Source organism: Rhinopithecus bieti, unplaced genomic scaffold (genome assembly GCF_001698545.2).
Source record: "Rhinopithecus bieti isolate Rb0 unplaced genomic scaffold, ASM169854v2 scaffold_13400, whole genome shotgun sequence".
Lineage (NCBI taxonomy): Eukaryota > Metazoa > Chordata > Mammalia > Primates > Cercopithecidae > Rhinopithecus > Rhinopithecus bieti.
This window is the reverse complement of record NW_016807991.1, coordinates 4,425,063-4,442,800: the sequence shown is the minus strand read 5'-3', so window position 1 is coordinate 4,442,800 and position 17,738 is coordinate 4,425,063. Positions and strand designations below refer to the sequence as shown.

Here is a 17,738-nt window from a genome sequence, read left to right as displayed (position 1 = left end):
TTTTTTTTTTTTTCCTCCTGAGACAGAGTCTTGCTCTGTCACCCAGGCTGAAGTTCAGTGCTCAATTCACTGCAACTTCTGCTCCCGGGTCCATGCCATTCTCCTGCCTGAGCCTCCGGAGTAGCTGGGATTACAGGCGCCCGCCACCACACCCGGCTAATTTTTGTATTTTTAGTGGAGATGGGGTTTCGCCATGTTGGCCAGGCTGGTCTCAAACTCCTGACCTCAGATGATCCCCCGCCTTGGCCTGGGATTACAGGCATGAGCCATTGCACCCAGCCACGCTTGATTTTTATAAATGCATTTGTTGTTTCTTTATTTTGGTTAAAATACATAATATAAATTTTTTTTTTTTTTTGAGATGGAGTTTTGCTCTTGTTGCCCAAGCTGGAGTGCAATGGTGCGATCTCCCAGGCGATTCTCCTGCTTCAGCCTCCTGAGTAGCTGGGATTACAGGCGTGTGCCACCACTCCCGCCTAATTTTTTTTTTTTTTTTTTGTAGTTTTAGTAGAAACGGGGTTTCACCGTGTTAGCCAGGCTGGTCACGAACTCCTGACCTCAGGTGATCCGCCTGCCTTGGCTTCCAAAGTGCTGAAATTACAGGTGTGAGCCACCGCACCCGGCCAAAATATACTATTTTAACTCTAAGTTAACAGTGGCATTAAGTCCATTCACAATGTTGTGTAGCCATCACCATTATTATCTCCACAAATATGTTCATCTTCCTCAAGTGAAACTCCACTCCCATCAAACACTAACTTCCCATTCTCCCTTCCTCTGTCTTCTGGTAACCACCATTCCACTTTCTGTTTCTGTGAATCTACTCTAGGAACTTGAATCTATGTGATCTTTTTTGCATTATATATTTTTAATTTTTTTTTAAGAGACAGGATCTGGCTATGTCATCTAGGCCAGACTGCAGTGGCACAACCACAGCTACTGTAGCCTCAAACTCCTGGGCTCAGGCAATCCTCCCGCCTCAGCCTTCCGAGTAGCTGGGCCCACAGGCATGTGCCACCGTGCCCAGCTAAGTTTTAAATTTTTTGGTAGAGATGAGGTCTCCTGTGTTGCTCAGGCTGGTCTCAAACTACTGTCCTCAGGTGATCCTCCCACCTTGGCCTCTCAAAGTGTTGGGAGGGATTACGGGCATTAGCCACTGTACCTGCCTTCGTTGTATCTTTGTGTTTAAATTTTGGGGTCATTAGATCATCAGAGCAAGATAGTGGCTTGGCCTCTGGAAATCACAAATCTATTTTCTGTCTTTATGGATTTGCCTATTCTAAATTTCTGATATAAATGGTATCTTATAATACATGGCCTTTTGTGCTGGCCTCTTTCACTTAGCATGATGCTTTCAAGATCAGTCCATGCTATAGCACGTATCATTACTTCATTTATTTTTCTTGCATATGCTATTCCTTTTTGTGGATAGACCACAGTTTCTTTCTTTTTTTTTTTTTTTTTTTGAGATGGAGTTAATGCGCTTGTTGCCAAGGCTGGAGTGTAATAGCGCAATCTTGACTCATTGCAACCTCTGCCTCCTGGGATCAAGCGATTCTCCTATCCCAGTCTCCTGAGTAGCTGGGATTGCAGGCACCCGCCACCACACCCAGCTAATTTTTTATATTTTTAGTAGAGACAGGGTTTCACCATTTGGCTAGGCTGGTCTTGAACTCCTGACCTCAGGTGATCCGCTTGCCTCGGCCTCCCAAAGTGCTGGGATTCCAGGCGTGAGCCACCGCGCCCGGCCAGGCCACATTTTCTTTAGCCTTTTATCCTTTGATGGACACTGGGTTGTTTCCAGTTTTTGTCTCTTGTGAATAATGCTGCTATAAACCCTTTTTATAAACCCTTTTATACACGTCATCGTGTGGACAGATTCGTTCTCTTCTATGTTTGGGATACCTGTCTTTTATCAGATACGTGGTTTACAAATATTTTCTCTCATTCTGTGGGTTATCCTCACTTTGTTGATGGTATCATTTGCAGCACAGAAGTTTTCAATTTGATACTGTTCAATTTATTTATTTATTCTTTTTGCAAACCCCCCACTAACAAGAAGACACATTAACGGTGCAGTGAGAAAATAATCAGCCAGTATTTATTAAGCACCCACTTCTTGTAAAACCCTGGTTTTTACCTGTAAACACAGATTTTGAGAGAACATGAAGTAAAGGAGTCACCAAGGCCGCTTCCCGACATTTCTTCTTTGGGTTAAAGGATATTAGGGCAGGCCAGGTGCGGTGGCTCATGCCTGTAATCCCAGCACTTTGGAAGTCTGAGGCAGGTGGATCACCTGAGGTCAGGAGATCAAGACCATCCTGGCCAACATGGTGAAACCCCATCTCTACTAAAAATACAAAAATTAGCTGGGTGTGGTGGCACGTGCCTGTAATCCCAGCTACTTGGGAGGCTAAGGCAGGAGAATTGCTTGAACCAGGGAGTTGGAGGTTGCAGTGAGCCAAGATTGTATCACTGCACTACTCCAGCCTGGCGACAGAGTGAGACTCTGTCTCAAAAAAAAAAAAAAAAAAAAAAAAAAACGGGTATCAGGGCAGAAAAGGGCAGAGGCCCTGAGTTAGGAAGACCAAGCTGGCACGGGCAGGGGAAGGCCAGGACTGGCAGAACACTGAAGCAGCAGGCACCTGCTTCCTTCTGTTGTCCCTGCAGAAACTGCTCTTTGAGCGCGGGAAGGATGCCCTGGAGTCTGAATTCCGCAGCCTGATGTCACGGCACAGTAAGGTTGTCTCACCCGTGCTCATCTTGGATCTGATCAGTGGTGACGATGATCTGGAGGCCCAAGAGGACGTGACCCTGGAGCACCTGCCCGAGAGTGTGCTCCAGGATGTCATTCGCATTTCCCGCTGGCTGGTGGAGTACGGCCGCAACCAAGGTAAGAGCCACTGGAGACAGACTGAGTTTTTTTTTTTTTTTTTTTTGAGATGGAGTCTTGCTCTGTTGCCCAGGCTGGAGTGCAATGGTGCAATCTCGGCTTGCTGCAGCCTCTGCAACCCCGGGTTCCAGGGATTCTCCTGCCTCAGCCTCCTGAGTAGCTGGGATTACTGGCGCACGCCACCACACCTGGCTAAGTTTTGTATTGTTAGTAGAGATGGGGTTTTGCCATGTTGGCCAGGCTGGTCTTGAACTTCTGACCTCAGGCGATCCACCCACCTCAGCTTCCCAAAGTGCTGGAATTACAGACATGAGCCACCGTGCCCGGCCGCCTTTATTCTTTAATCCACTTGTTGTCGTTTTTTTGATAAAAGGATGTTTAACTGGAACCAATATAAGCAACCATTCTATGACTTATATATCAAGCTGTGAATCTAGGCAAATTCAAACTTTTCTTGTCTTGATTTTTATGTTCATTTGCCTTTTTTGCTTAGTTGTAAAATTTTCAAATGGTACAGAAAGCCGTGGGTGAAAAGTAAAAGTCCATCTTCCACTTCCGCGATACCTCCATTACATAACCCAAAGATGAGCACTGTTAATGTTTATTTATGCCAGGTGTGGTGGCTACGCCTGTAATCCTAACACTTTGGGAGGCTGAGGTGGGGGGATCGCTTCAGCTCAGGAGTTCAAGACCTGGCCAACATGGCAAAACCCTGTCTCTACAAAAAATATAAAAATTAGCTGGGTGTGGTGACACATGCCGGCAGTCCCAGCTACTTGGGAGGCTGAGGTGGGGGGAATGACTTGAGCCTGGGAGCTGGAGGTTGCAGTGAGCTGAGATCACACCACTGCACTCCAATCTGGGTGACAGAGTGAGACTCTTGTCTCAAAGAAAGAAAGCTGGGTGCAGTGGCTCACGCCTGTAATCCCAGCACTTTGGGAGGCCTACGCGGGTGGATCACCTGAGGTCAGAAGTTCGAGACCAGCCTGACCAACACAGAGAAACCCCGTCTCTACTAAAAATACAAAATTAGCTGGGCGTGGTGGCCTGTAATCCCAGCTACTCGGGAGGCTGAGGCAAGAGAATCTCTTGAACCCAGGAGGTTACGGTGAGCTGAGATCATGCCATTGCACTCCAGCCTGGACAACAAGAGCAAAACTCCATCTCAAAAAGAAAGAAAGAAAGAAAATAAAACTTCAACTCCAATAGATATCCAGTATTGCACTTTTTTTTTTTTTGAGACGGAGTCTCGCACTGTCACCCAGGCTAGAGTGCAGTGGCATGATCCTTACTCACCACAACCTCTGCCTCCTGGGTTCAAGCAATTCTGCCTTAGCCTCCCAAGTAGCTGGGATTACAGGTGCCCGCCACCATGCCCAGCTAATTTTTGTTTATTCTCAAGGGTGCAGGGATTAGGTGTAAGTGTCTGAAGATACTTGTAACCTTCTTGCCATCACTAGCTCCTCTCCAAATAGATCAGGCCAGTCGATGGACTCATCGACAGTTCCATGGCCATTTGTTCTTCATTCATTTTTTTTCTTTTTCTTTTTTTTTTTTTTTTGAGACGGAGTCTCGCTCTGACCCCAGGCTGGAGTGCAGTGGCCGGATCTCAGCTCACTGCAAGCTCCGCTTCCCGGGTTTACGCCATTCTCCTGCCTCAGCCTCCCGAGTAGCTGGGACTACGGGCGCCCGCCATCTTGCCCGGCTAGTTTTTTTTGTATTTTTTAGTAGAGATGGGGTTTCACTGTGTTAGCCAGGATGGTCTCGATCTCCTGACCTGGTGATCCGCCCGTCTCGGCCTCCCAAAGTGCTGGGATTACAGGCTTGAGCCACCGCGCCCGGCCTCTTCATTCATTTTTGTTTTGCTATCTGATAGGACTATCACAGTGCTCTAATTTTTTAAATGTGTACTTTATTAATGGCTAAAGATGTGTGTTTTTCATCCACTAACATTTGTTGTCTGTTTGCTTCCTATAGAGCTCATGTTCTTTGACCCCTTACCAAGTTGAATCTGGATATTAACTTTGTTTTTTTATTTAAAAAAAAAAAAAAAAGAGGCCGGGTGCGGTGGCTCAAGCCTGTCATCCCAGCACTTTGGGAGCCGAGACGGCGGATCACGAGGTCCAGGAGATTAGACCATCCTGGGCTAACATGGTGAAACCCCGTCTCTACTAAAAAATCAAAAAGCTAGCCGGGCGATGCGGTGCGGGCGCCTGTAGTCCCAGCTACTCAGGAGGCTGAGGCAGGGAATGGCTAAACCTGGGAGGCGGAGCTTGCAGTGAGCTGAGATCCGGCCACTGCACTCCACCTGGGCAACAGAGCAGACCTCCGTCTCAAAAAAAATAAAAATAAAAAATAAAAATAAATAAATAAATAAATAAAGTACATTAAAACTTAATAACTAGGGCTGGGCGCGGTGGCTCATGCCTGTAATCCCAGCACTTTGGGAGGCCGAGGCCGGTGGATCATTTGAGGTCATGAGTTCAAGACCAGCGTGGCCAACATGATGAAACCTCATCTCTACTAAAAATACAAAAAAATTAGCTGGGTGTGGTGGCGGCCACCTGTAATAATCCCAGCTACTTGGGAGGCTGAGGCAGGAGAATCGCTTAAACCTGGGAGGCAGAGGTCGCAGTGAGCCAAGATCGTGCCATTGCATTCCAGCCTGGGCGACAAAAATGAAACTCTGTCTCAAAAAAAAAAAAAAAAAAAACTTACAGCTAGGGCTGGGCGTGGTGGCTCATGCCTGTAATCCCAGCACTTTGGGAGCCAACGCTGGTGAATCGTTTGAGATCAGGAGTTCAAGACCAGCCTTGCCAACATGGTGAAACCCCATCTCTACTAAAAATATAAAAATTAGCTGGGCGGAAGTGGCGCGTGCCTTTAATCCCAGCCACTCAAGGCTGAGGCAAGAGAATTGGTTGAGCCTGGGAGGCAGAGGTTGCAGTGAGCTATCACACCACTGCACTCCAGCCTGGGCGACAGAGTAAGACCTTACCTAAAAAAAAAAAAAAAATTACAACGAATTATCCGTTCTATCGGAGGGTGTTTTTCTCTTTTAAGACTGCCTGGCCGGGCGTGGTGACTCACGCCTGTCATCCCAGCACTCTGGGAGGCTGAAGTGGGCAGATTACTTGAGCCTAGGAGGTCGAGCCTGCAGTGAGCTGACATCGTGCCACTGCACTGCAGCCTGGACAACAGAGCAAGACCCTGTCTCAAAAAAAAAAAAAAATACTTTGCCTGATTTGGGACAAGATATGGGTGGCTTGTGACCCAGAGCAGACAGCAGATGCTAAGAAGGGTTGACAGGTAGACATGGTGGGTCTGCAAGGCAGAGGCAGGGCCTGGCAGCCATATCTCTATCGCTCTGTATCTCCTCAGATTTCATGAACGTCTACTACCAGATACGCTCCAGCCAGCTGGACCGCTCCATCAAGGGCCTGAAGGAGCATTTCCATAAGAGCAGTTCTTCCTCTGGGGTTCCCTACTCCCCTGCTATCCCCAACAAGAGGAAAGACACACCTACCAAGAAGCCAGTCAAGCGGCCAGGTAAGCCCCCATCCTGGCCCATCTCTGCAACAGCCAGAGGCTGACTGGAACTGCACTGCTTTCATCCAGTCTAGCGTTCACAGCGTCAGACCCCTCTAGAGCTTGTTGTTATGGTAACCCTGACTGTGGGTACACAGGACAGAAAGCAAGTGTCTGCCCAGCCAGTGAGGCCGCCCCAGAGCAAGACCCTTCCAGCCAGCAGAGCCTGGGGGTTACACAGCTTCTTTGGAGTGAGGGAGTAACACAGGTGCTCAGTGAATCCTGCCTGAGGCAGGCGGCAGAGGCTTCTAGGGCCGAGCCCCTGCCTAGGCCTCGTGCCTCACACACACATCACCCTGTCAGGAGACCAGGCACACTGCTGCATCCGGGACGCTGGGATAGCGAAGGGATAGGTGCTCCAGCCTTCACCTTCCAGAAAGGCAAGGTGACCTGAAGTGATGTGTAGCTGAGAGCTGGATGGGGAGAATTTCACTTTCCCAGTCAATCCAAAAAGGAAAGAAACCCCAGAGCGTCTTCTCAGAAGAACTTAAACTGGCTTTGGGCTCCAGTGCGAGTCAGTGCCTTGTGGAAAGGGGCACCATGATGAGAGGCCTGGGCCGGTGGGTGTCGCTGTCCTGGGTGAACATCTCGTCATCTGTCTGTTCTTTCTCCCTGGCATCATGTCCCTTGTAGTCTGTGCTCCAGGTAAAGTGTCTCTGCCAGCCACAGCTTGGCAAGCCCGGCTGTCTCTGGCCACTGAGAGATGCTGCCCACAACTCGATGACATGCTGGGATGTTCTGGGGTGGGGCTGCTGAGATTGCTCTGGAAGAGAAAGCTGGAGAAGCCAGGGCTGCTCCCACCCAGGCTGGCCCCCTGTCCAACTGCTGCTGCAGGCACATGCCCTAGGTGTGGCCTGTGGGACCTGCTTATGACAACAGGCTTTAGGTAGAGCTTACTTACACCCTTGGTTTCTCCAGTCCCTACCTGCCCATGCCCCTCAGAGAGCGAGGTGTCTGTTCCACAAGAGCACCCGCTCCCCTCCAGGCCTTTGTTTAGGGTTTAGAGAAACAGGCAGAGTAGGGGCTGCCCTCAGGGAGTAGAGCATTAGGGAGCTGGTGCCTGGGGCCTTCTCCCTCCAGTGTGGATGTCCTGCCCACGCAGCCAAAACTTGCTGCAAATGGGGACTGCCAGCCCAGCCTGTGGGCGCAGCTGCCTGCACAGCGGATGGAGCAGCTCTGTACCTTCTGTGTGGTGGGGAGTGGCTGTCTCTGTGAGGCTGCGAGGATACTTGGGCCCCAGCCAGTCTCTGCTCGCTTCCTCTTCTGCCTGGTTCCCTGACAGGCCCCCTGGAAGCCCCAGAGCCCTCTTTGCACTGCCCTAAGAGTGCCCGCTGGCCATGCAGCCACCTGGCCTTTCAGGCAGGAGTTATTTGATCTCAGGTGGCTCATAGTGGACTGCATCCGTCCTTGGCCCAGGGACACAAGAGGAAAACTCTCCGGCTGTGGGGTTTCCGAGTTGTCAGGAGCTGGTGGGCTCAGGACCCATGTCAGGCTCTAGGGAGTCAGGCTCCGTTGACATCGGTTCCCACTTCTGAGGAGAGGGGCGGAGAGGCCTCCCAGGTGGTGAAGCACTGACCTCAGCATCCCTGGAGGTAATTGGGCGCCTGACGGGTTTGGCGGCTGCCAGATCTGCATCCCCGACCCACATCCTGCCGGTGTGCACCTGCGTCTGCGGCAGCTCCGGCTGCTCCTGGTGGGTCGTGGGGCGGGAATCTGATTCACCCATTAGTGAGCCTCGCTCGCTGAAGGGGAGAGCACGAGCAAGGCAGATGTGAGCCAGGCCGCGGGACTTGGTTATTAGGAGATAATTATGGGCCGAGTATGGTGGTTCACGCCTGTAATCCCAACACTTCGGGAGGCCGAGGCAGGTGGATCACCTGAGGTCAGGAGTTCAAGACCAGCCTGGCCAACATGGTGAAACCCCGTCTCCACTAAAAATAGAAAAAAAATTAGCTGGGTACGGTTGTGCACGCCTATAACGCAACTACTCAGGAGGCTGAGGCAGGAGAATTGCTTGAAACCAGGAGGTGAAGGTTGCAGTGAGCCGAGATTGTGCCATTGCACTCCAGCCTGGGCAACCCAGCGAGACTCTGTCTCAAAAAAAAACAAAAACAAAAAGCTAATTGTGATGTGGTGCAGTGCGGTGCAGTGCAGTGCAGGTGTAAGCAATGAGCCTCCAGACATTGCCCCTTTCTCCCTCAGCTTTCTGGGGAGCTGCCAGGACACAGCAGCCTCACTGTGCTCAGATAGACAGTAGGAGGGTGGGGGGCAGCCCGGGTGCCTTCCTGCCCCCATACATTTTGTTAACAAGGCAGCTGCACTTATCTACTTGAGATGCGAGTTTATTTCCCCACGTTTTCTGGCCCAAGATATCTCATTCCCATAAAAGAGGCTGACTCAGGTGGCTGTGGGCGCTACCATTTTGTTCTCATTGTTTTCACTTGTGATACTAACTGTTGTTTTTTTTCCCCCATGCCAAGAGCATGTGCCCTTTCCTTTCGCGCATACCCTCCAGGCTCTCTGTGTGGTGGCTTCTGTTAACCCCTTCCTGACTTTTGGATTTTTTCTTGTCCCTTTGGTTGTTTGGGGAACTCTAATGTGTGGGGCTAGGCTGTCTCTGGGTCTCTGAGCTGTCCTCCTTGGGCACAGTGCTCCCTGGAAGTTCAGTCAGGGTGGCTTCCTGCTGGCTGCTGTTTGGCGTACGTCCCAACACTGAACGTGCTCGGAGAACTCTGCCTGGAGTTTGGGGCTGGTCTGGGGGCCTGCTGGCTTCAGGGCACCCCCAAGCTCTGCCACCCTGGTTGTGCCCTCTCGGTGTGCGAGCTTTGTCACTGGCTCCTCCAACCTGAGCCCTCGCCTGTTCTGACTGCAATGCCACTCCATATTTTTGACTTCTGGTGGATCTTGTTCCATCTTCATTACCCTCTGTCCTTTCAGAAATGAACTGAAATCCAGAACAAGGAGGGTTAGTAGTAGAATCAAGGCTCCATTTGGAGAAGGAAATGATTCTTTTCCTTCACCCTTGTCCCCAGGGTCTCCGGTGGTCCCAGGGAAGGGCCTGCTCACTGTTGGGGGCTGGGTGCGGGGCCTGGGGGCAGGTGGAGGCCGCTGCTGTTTTCTCTCACTCATTTCCTAGGTCTTCTTATCTCCTCTCTGTGTGGCTCTGGTGACAGGGACGATCCGTAAGGCTCAGAACCTTCTGAAACAGTATTCCCAGCATGGTCTAGATGGGAAAAAGGGGGGCTCTAACCTCATTCCTCTGGAAGGTAATCACCCTGTGTTCCCCTCCTGTCCCTTCCTCCTCCACTGTGTGTCCACGCACTTGGCAGGGCAGAGCCTCCCCCAGGAGGGCCTCGGGAGAAACCCTGAGGGGAGCAGGGTGGGAACGGCAGGTCCCCAACGCCCCTTGGGCTTCAGCGGGTGCAGGGACAGTTTCGCGGCCCTCGGCCTGGTCCTCTCTGGCTGATGGCAGCTCTGCCCTCCCTGGGGCTCCCTCCTCCCTCCCCTGTCTCTGTCCTTGTCTCCTGTCTGAACTCAGAGAAAGCTCTTTGTCTGGGGCAGCCTTTCACGCTCAGACCCGCAGTGGCAGCCCCAGCTGGCCAAGGCCTCCTGGCCTTCCCCTCTTCAGAAAGGGGAGTGTGTGCAGCAGGGGACAGGCAAACTGGGGCTTTGTGCAAATACAGCGAGGTGGGGAACCCCCCTGGGGCCAAGCATCAGCTCTTCAGCCCCTCCTTGGTCCTTCTCCGCTTTCCCTGGGCCTCCAGACTTGGGGAAATGAGCAGCTAAGGACGGTCCTGGGTGCTCACTGAAGTCAGGCTTGAAATGGCTGTTCCCAAGGTGGCTTGAGGTAGAGGAGGGGCTCAGAGCCCTCTCCGATGCCCCCTTGCCCATCCCCATCTGACATTCCCCTACTGGAGATGAAGGGCTTCTTCCCTATACCCCAAGGGGCGGCCTGCCTGGCCCCTGGTTAAACACTGCTTGTGTTTATGCGGCCAACATCTCGCCAGGTCACGAGCATGATTTCCGAGTTAAGCACCTGTCCGAGGCCTTGAACGACAAGCACGGGCCACTGGCCGGTGAGTACTGCAGCCCAACCCGAGGGTCAGCTGCTGACACTGCCTTCGCAGCGGTCCCCGGATGGCCTGCTCCTGTCTGGCCCAGCCAGGCCCACTCTGCTCTGAGGATGGGCCGGGCCTATGTGCCTCTCTCTCCACTCTCTCTCTTTTGGGCCTAGGTCTCCTTGCCTCTCTCCAGATGGGAGTGCGTGCCTGGCTCTCAGGCCTGGGCCAAGGGGAGAAGCCGCTGCTACTCAGAAAGCAGGCAGAGAGGGAAGGTGGCTCCCTTGAGGGCAGGGAGCCCTGACGTCTGCCTCCTGCAACAACTCAGAGCTCTGATCCCCTCGGAGCCCATCCCTTGGCACATAAGACCAGGCAGTTCTGCCACTGGTTTTGTCCACAGGTGCCCCCGCTGTGGCCTCCAGTAATAGGATCTGGCCTCCTCCTGGGGCAGCTGGCAACCCCTCCTCTCTGGGACTTACCAGCCTCTTCTCAGATTTTGACCCCATGCCAGCCAGCCTCAGAGGCTGCAGCCTACCACCCTCTTAGGCCTTCCAGAAGCCCTGGCTGGGCTGGTCACTTCCTTCGCAGGCCCCACATTTGCCCACATGGATGACCCCAGTGCCAGCCTCCTTGAGGTGGCACAGCCACCTGCCCACCCTGGGCTGCCCTCTTTCAGGTACAACTCAGAATCCTCAGTCCTGGGGTCAAACTGCCTTATCCAGGATGTTGATTCAGGGATCTTCCCTCCTTATCCTTCCGCCCATCACCCTCCTGCCTCTGGTGTCTGATCCCACTGTCTGCGCAGAGCTGAGAATGAAGCCAGAACAAAGGCTGCGCTCAGCTCCTATTGTTCCCCTCGAACCTGGCGGGGCCTGCTGGTGCCCTTGCAGCTTTCTGCCAGAACAGTCAGCCTCTTCGCCATCCGCTGCCGGTCTGGGGTGCAGTCCGGGAGCTGGGGGACCCACACCTCCCCCAGCCAGAAGTATGGCTGGCCCCAGACCAGCAACTCAAGAGTTGTGTCGTCCCCCAGGGAGAGATGACATGCTAGACGTGGAGACCGATGCCTACATTCACTGCGTCAGTGCCTTCGTCAAGCTGGCGCAGAGCGAGTACCAGTTGCTGGCAGACATCATCCCCGAGCACCACCAGAAGAAGACCTTCGACTCCCTGATACAGGTCCCGTGCTGCCCCGGGGCTCTGCAGCCAGCCCCAGCGAGAGCTGTCACCACAGACTCTTGCAGCCCTCCACTCCAGCCACCACCACCGCCTTGTGCCCTGTGGACTGGTCCTGGGTGGACGCTCACCACCTCCCCATCGCCCCGCTTCCTGCACACTGGCCCCCTATACCCTACAAGGATCCCCCACCAGCCCGGAGCCAGCTCCCACCACCCCACCCTTCCCTGAACTGTCTCCCTGCCCCCTCAGGATGCCCTGGATGGGCTGATGCTTGAAGGGGAGAACATCGTGTCCGCTGCTCGGAAGGCCATCGTGCGACACGACTTCTCCACGGTGCTCACCGTCTTCCCCATCCTGCGGCACCTCAAGCAGACCAAGCCTGAGTTTGACCAGGTGCTCCAGGTATGTGGACGAGGGGCCCTCGAAAACACAGCCAGGAGGCATCCTGCTGCCTGGTGTGGCTGCCCCCATCCCTCCCTAGGAGAACCGCATTCTCCGTCCCACACCTCTGCTCTGAGGGTGCATGGAGACGGCTTAGGAAGGGCCCTGGGCGAATGAGATGCTCACTGAGTGACTGGAGGAGAGCTTGGGACTCCCTTGTGCTTCCTCAGGGCACGGCCGCCAGCACCAAGAACAAGCTGCCTGGCCTCATCACCTCCATGGAGACCATCGGTGCCAAAGCGCTGGAAGACTTCGCGGACAACATCAAGGTCCCTGCCGTCCTCCCCTTTCTCCCTCCCTCCCGTCCCAGCACCCACAGTGACCTGGCCCTGGGGGACTCTCAGAGAGCAGGCCTCCAAGAGGGCCGGTTGTCCCAGGGGAAGCCAGCTGCGCCGCTGGCCTGTCAGCACCCATGTGCCTTCCTTTCCTTCCTGGGGCCTCCAAGCCCTCTGAGGTGGGAAGGGCCTCTCCACCTTGGTCCGGCCTGGCTCAGCCTTTGTGCCTGAGAGGTGTCCTAGCACCCGTCTGCTAGGAGGCGGCACCATGAGCAGGTGCATGGGGGCGTGGGGTGGGCCGGGGGCTGCTTCAGTTAACCAGAGGCTGTTTTTCCACAGAATGATCCAGACAAGGAGTACAACATGCCAAAGGACGGCACCGTGCACGAGCTCACCAGCAATGTGGGTGCTGCCTGAGGACACCGGGAAGGGGGGAGGAAGGAGGACCCAGGCCCAGCGCCGGGCAGAGTACTGGTGGAAGGGACCCAGTCTGGCCCAGAGCTGCTCGCACCTTTGTGAGCGGTCCTGGGTGGCAGGAGGGACAGTGATGTGCTTAGTGTCTCTAGCAGACAGGGCCCTTCCTGGTAGACTAGAGTGAAAATGAAGTTTCCAGCCGCGCTCTTCGCTGGGTGGATCCCAGCCCTGGGCTGGCTCTGGGCACTCAGAGGGGTCCCTGCGGGAGGCCGTTGGCCGGGCCTGCCACTTGCCCTTCTGCACCGTCTTCTTCCCACCCAGGCCATCCTCTTCCTGCAGCAGCTTTTGGACTTCCAGGAGACGGCAGGTGCCATGCTGGCCTCCCAAGGTACTGGCACTTCCCAGCTGGGCCCCCTGCCCCACTCCCCTGCTTGCCTGGAGACATGGGGTTAGAGGGCAGGGAGCAGTGAGGAGGCGTCTCCAGTCTGTGGAGGGGTTGAGATGTGCCCTGCAGAGGGTCCCTGGGGCTGAGCATCAGGAGAGCGAGGTTTGCCTGCAGCTTTCAAGACCAGACACTGGACCTCCAGCCCCTCCCTTAGCCCCTTTGACCGTCCTCGCCCTGGAAGCAGTGTCCTCACTCTGGGAGCAGTGCTGGCTGGTTGGAAGGTGTCCTTTCTGCGCCTGCCCCCCTCCCGAATCCTTCTCTGTGTCTACCTGCTCTCCTCATCAGGCTCGCTCAGCTGGCCTTCAGAGGGTAGCAAGTGTCTCAGGGCTAGCTGGATGTCTTCCTGCTGGCCCTGCCCTGGGACTGGAGCTCAGGGTCGGCCTGTGAGCAAGAGCACCTTTCTGGGTCGTTCCAAGCACTGAGGTCCCCGGGCCCTCTCTTTCCGTCCCATTTTGGGGGCAGGGAGCCCATGGGCAGCCTCCAGCCTACAGTTTCCCAGCTCTCTACTTACAGAGCGTTCCCTGGTCCTCAGAGGGTCCTGCCTGCTGTGTCTTGCTGTCTGTGTTCTGGCTGTCGTGGGGAGAGGTCTGCTTGACTCGGGTTGACGTGCCATTTCTAACCTGTTTTTTGCACTTTGCATCTTTCTCCCTCCTTTGTCTCTCCTCCCGTCCCCTCTGTGTGCACTGCCTTTCACTCCGTAGTTCTTGGGGACACATACAATATTCCTTTAGACCCCCGAGGTAAGCAGTGCGGTTCTGCAGCCCATTCCTGTCCCTCTGAAGCTTGGTGGGTGAGGTTCCCTGGGGACTGACTCTCAGGACCTACTGGGGAGCCCGAGTCAGAGGGGACATAAGTTTTCTCAGGGTGCTGTCAACTCTCTCTGCTCCCTTCAGGGCCACTCTGTCTCTGAGCTTATCCACAGCACCTGCCGGGGGCCAGAGCCCTGAATACACCCTGCAGGCTCACCCGGCCTCCCTGCCTTGCTGTCCCCACTCGGCCTTCCACACTGCAGGCCGCAGCTTCCTCTGTTCAGGAGGGTCTGGTAGAGGGGGATGTTTGAATGTAGGGGAGAAGGTGCAGAGACTGTGAGGAGCCCTTTCTAAGACTCTGCTGTTGGCAAAAGGAAAAAGGGGGCCTTGTAGAAACCACCCAGTGTGGGTGGGGGCAGGAGGGGACAGGGCGCTGGCATCTCACTCTTGTCCTGCCAGCTTCTCTGCTGACATGGACCTGCTCCTTAGCCATGCCACCCCATCATAGAGGGCAGCTCTGGGTTCCAGAAAATCCAGGGCCGGTGCTTCCTGTGGCAGGGGCCGCCCTGTGGCTTAGCAGGTAGCTGGCTCTGCCCGAGGAAGCCCGGGGACCTCAGTGTCCCCTCAGACTGCTGCATGGCATGGGGGAAGGGCCGTTGAGGGTCTTGGCTGCTGCCACTGCAAGAACAGGACTTCTCCTCTCACAGAGACCAGCTCTTCGGCCACCAGCTACAGCTCCGAGTTCAGCAAGCGGCTGCTAAGCACCTATATCTGTGAGTGTTCTCCCGGGGCAGACCAGCAGCCCTGCCGCCTGCATGCCCTGCCTTTCCCTTCCGTCTGTGCTCTCTGGCTATTCCCAGGGCCCTCTCCTAAGTGCCATCTGACCTTTGGAACCACAACCTGACCTCTAGTTCAGAGGCTGAGGGGAGCTGGGCTAAGGCCTCCTGAGGCGACGAGGAGCGATGGATAGGAGTGCGTTAGCAGGTCCCGGGATGGGGTCGTTTGGGTCATACTGCCATGATGGGTGTGGCCCCATTTTTCCCCGTGCAGGTAAAGTACTGGGCAACCTACAGTTGAACTTGCTGAGCAAGTCCAAGGTGTACGAGGACCCAGCTCTGAGCGCCATCTTCCTTCACAACAACTACAATTACATCCTCAAGTCCCTGGAGAAGTAAGTGGCCTGAGGGAGCGAGTCTGCGCCCCTCGGCTGTGCAGCCGTGCCAGCCCCTGCCCCCTGGGCTCCTTCTCTTGTGGATGAGATGGGAGGGGGTGCTTCAGTCTCCTCCATCCCAGGACCCGGAAGGTGGGAGTGCTGCTCCTGTAGAGCTTGTAGAATTTGGGGGGCAATGGGAGGCCCTCCCAGCGGTGCTGCAGTCTTTGGGCGTGAGGAGCCAGTCCTGCCCCCTCTCCTCTGTCCCCTACCCCCACCCAGGTCTGAACTGATCCAGCTGGTGGCAGTGACACAGAAGACTGCCGAGCGCTCCTACCGGGAGCACATTGAGCAGCAGATCCAGACCTACCAGCGCAGGTGAGAGGCTGGGCCCGCCCTGCTCCTGCATGGGCCCCCAGCCGTCTTAGCCCTCACCCTGCCCCTTGCCACCACGCACTCTTCCTTCTCAGCACCTCAGGACACAGGGTCGGTCATGGGGAACTCCTGTCCTCTGGACCCTAATCCTCCACTTGGTTTCTAATCAAACTCACGGGCTGGAGAGAGAAGCCCCCCTCCTCCACCACTACCTGCTCCTAGGGGCCCACTATGGCCACTTTAGAGGGGAGTCTGCCAAGTGTCAAGGTGAAGAATGATTGAAGAGCTGGCTGTCAGAGATGTGGGTAATGTTTACCCCTGCCAGGAAGAGAGCAAGGTCACGAGAGCACTTGAACTTGGCTGAGCCTTGGTCTGTGGGGATCCCTCTGCTTCTCTGGTCCTCTTTCTTCCTGGCCTTGTTTCTTCCCTTTGAATGTGTCTCCCTCTTCCTTCTCATTCTTCTGCCCTTCCCTCCTTTCTCTCTCATGTTTCTCCATCTTAATTTGCCATGATATTGATGTAAAGTATAATTGATAGTATTTGTTCAATTTATCGAACACTCAAGTGTTTCTTTATGTTTTCTCAGAAAGTGACCAGTTTAAAGATTTTCTATTCCCAGGAAGAGAATCTGTTGTTTTGCTTAGTTGTGACCCATATCCCTTCCTACCACCACCCACCAAGTAGATCCAGAGATTTAGCAAACGAAACAAGCCAGACCACGGAGGCAGGCCGCCCCTGCCCTCACACTTCTCTTTCTGTCTGGCAGTTGGTTAAAGGTGACCGATTACATCGCAGAGAAGAATCTACCTGTGTTCCAGCCGGGAGTCAAGGTGGGCTCAAGGCCTGGGGTGGGAAGGGGTGTCTAGCAGACGGGATACTTTTAGTCGTGTCTCGGTGAAAAAGTGGACAAGCATCCCTCTGGGATCAGAGAGCAAAGGATGCATGTGTCCATGAGGACACAGGAGAGAGGCCCAGGCCAAGGGTGTTTGGGGAAGAGTGGGGGCAGGCCACTGGGCTCTAAAGTGAGCTTTCTCTGCCATCTCTCCTGGCTTCCCAGCTCCGGGACAAGGAGCGGCAGATTATCAAGGAACGTTTTAAGGTGAGTCGGGGTCCTCTCCCCTCCACTGCTTGCTGCTACTGTTGAGGCAACACACACCCAAAATATTTGTCTCTGGGTCACTCCCTTTTTCACCATTTTGGTGGCCAGGGCTTCAATGATGGCCTCGAAGAACTGTGCAAAATCCAGAAGGCCTGGGCTATTCCAGACACAGAGCAGAGGGACAGGATTCGCCAGGCCCAGAAGACCATTGTCAAGGAGACCTACGGGGCCTTTCTACAGAAGTGAGCCTTCCATTTCCCTCTCCTAGCCTGTGCTGCCCACAGCCCCAGTGGGCCTCTATAAGCTCCTCTTCCTCAAGGGAAAAAGGAGAAGGGTGGTGGGTTTAGGCAGCAGATCCAGTGCCCTGGGCTTTGGGGCGGGGCCAGACAGGGAATCATTCAGGGCCACCCCTTCCAAGAGACTGTCAGGTGTGCCTTGGGCTGAGGGTGGAGCTGAGGAGGGTGGCCCTCCGTCCCCTGACCACAGTGCCCCCTCAGGTTCGGCAGCGTACCCTTCACCAAGAACCCAGAGAAGTACATCAAGTACGGCGTGGAGCAGGTGGGCGACATGATCGATCGCCTTTTCGACACCTCTGCCTGAGCCTCCTGCTAGCCCTGCCTGGTTCCGCCAGACTGGCATGTCATTGGACAGATAAACCAGTGTTAACTTGCCTCTGGGTTGGGTGAGCTCGAAGTCCTTAGGGACAGAGACCTGTCTCCACCACCCCATCCAGGAGTCGTGTCCCTGAGCCCTCTAGTCCTGGTTTCCACTTTTTCCCCACAGCCCGTGTTCCCAGCTGAACCAGCACTCTTCGGGAAGCCTGGGGTCCCTTCACACCTTGGCTTTTATGACCCTGATGGCTTCTGAAACAGGAAAGGAGAGAAGGAAGACAGAGGCCTGTGCCCACTGCTGTCCCATGTGTACCAAGAGCAGCAGGGCAGAATGGCCCTACCTCCAGCCTAGGTCAGAGCGGGGGACAGAGAACTCCCCTACAGCCCAGAGATGTGGTAGGGCTCAGAGAAGCAGCTAGAGCACCTGGAGGAAAGGCAGTCAGCATTGACCCCTCTCTTTTTTT

The 17,738-nt window shown here is 54.6% G+C and overlaps 1 protein-coding gene across 8 annotated transcripts in view; it reads left to right on the top strand.

The window, feature by feature from the left end:
* Nucleotides 1-17,551, top strand: part of EXOC7 (exocyst complex component 7) — a 20,755-nt gene extending 3,204 nt beyond the window's left edge. Inside the window, exons 5-21 of one of the 8 annotated variants that reach the window (XM_017884734.1) lie at nt 2,671-2,893; nt 6,275-6,442; nt 9,655-9,747; nt 10,489-10,557; nt 11,570-11,715; nt 11,965-12,117; nt 12,327-12,425; nt 12,771-12,833; nt 13,167-13,233; nt 13,992-14,030; nt 14,747-14,812; nt 15,090-15,210; nt 15,472-15,567; nt 16,331-16,394; nt 16,622-16,663; nt 16,772-16,905; nt 17,161-17,551. In XM_017884734.1, coding sequence (XP_017740223.1) covers nt 2,671-2,893; nt 6,275-6,442; nt 9,655-9,747; nt 10,489-10,557; nt 11,570-11,715; nt 11,965-12,117; nt 12,327-12,425; nt 12,771-12,833; nt 13,167-13,233; nt 13,992-14,030; nt 14,747-14,812; nt 15,090-15,210; nt 15,472-15,567; nt 16,331-16,394; nt 16,622-16,663; nt 16,772-16,905; nt 17,161-17,263 — 1,746 coding nt within the window. In that variant the 3' untranslated portion in view covers nt 17,264-17,551. The remainder of the gene's footprint in view (nt 1-2,670; nt 2,894-6,274; nt 6,443-9,654; nt 9,748-10,488; nt 10,558-11,569; nt 11,716-11,964; nt 12,118-12,326; nt 12,426-12,770; nt 12,834-13,166; nt 13,234-13,991; nt 14,031-14,746; nt 14,813-15,089; nt 15,211-15,471; nt 15,568-16,330; nt 16,395-16,621; nt 16,664-16,771; nt 16,906-17,160) is intronic. The other 7 variants (XM_017884737.1, XM_017884736.1, XM_017884735.1 and 4 more) reach the window with 7 other exon arrangements.
* Nucleotides 17,552-17,738: the final 187 nt, after the last annotated feature.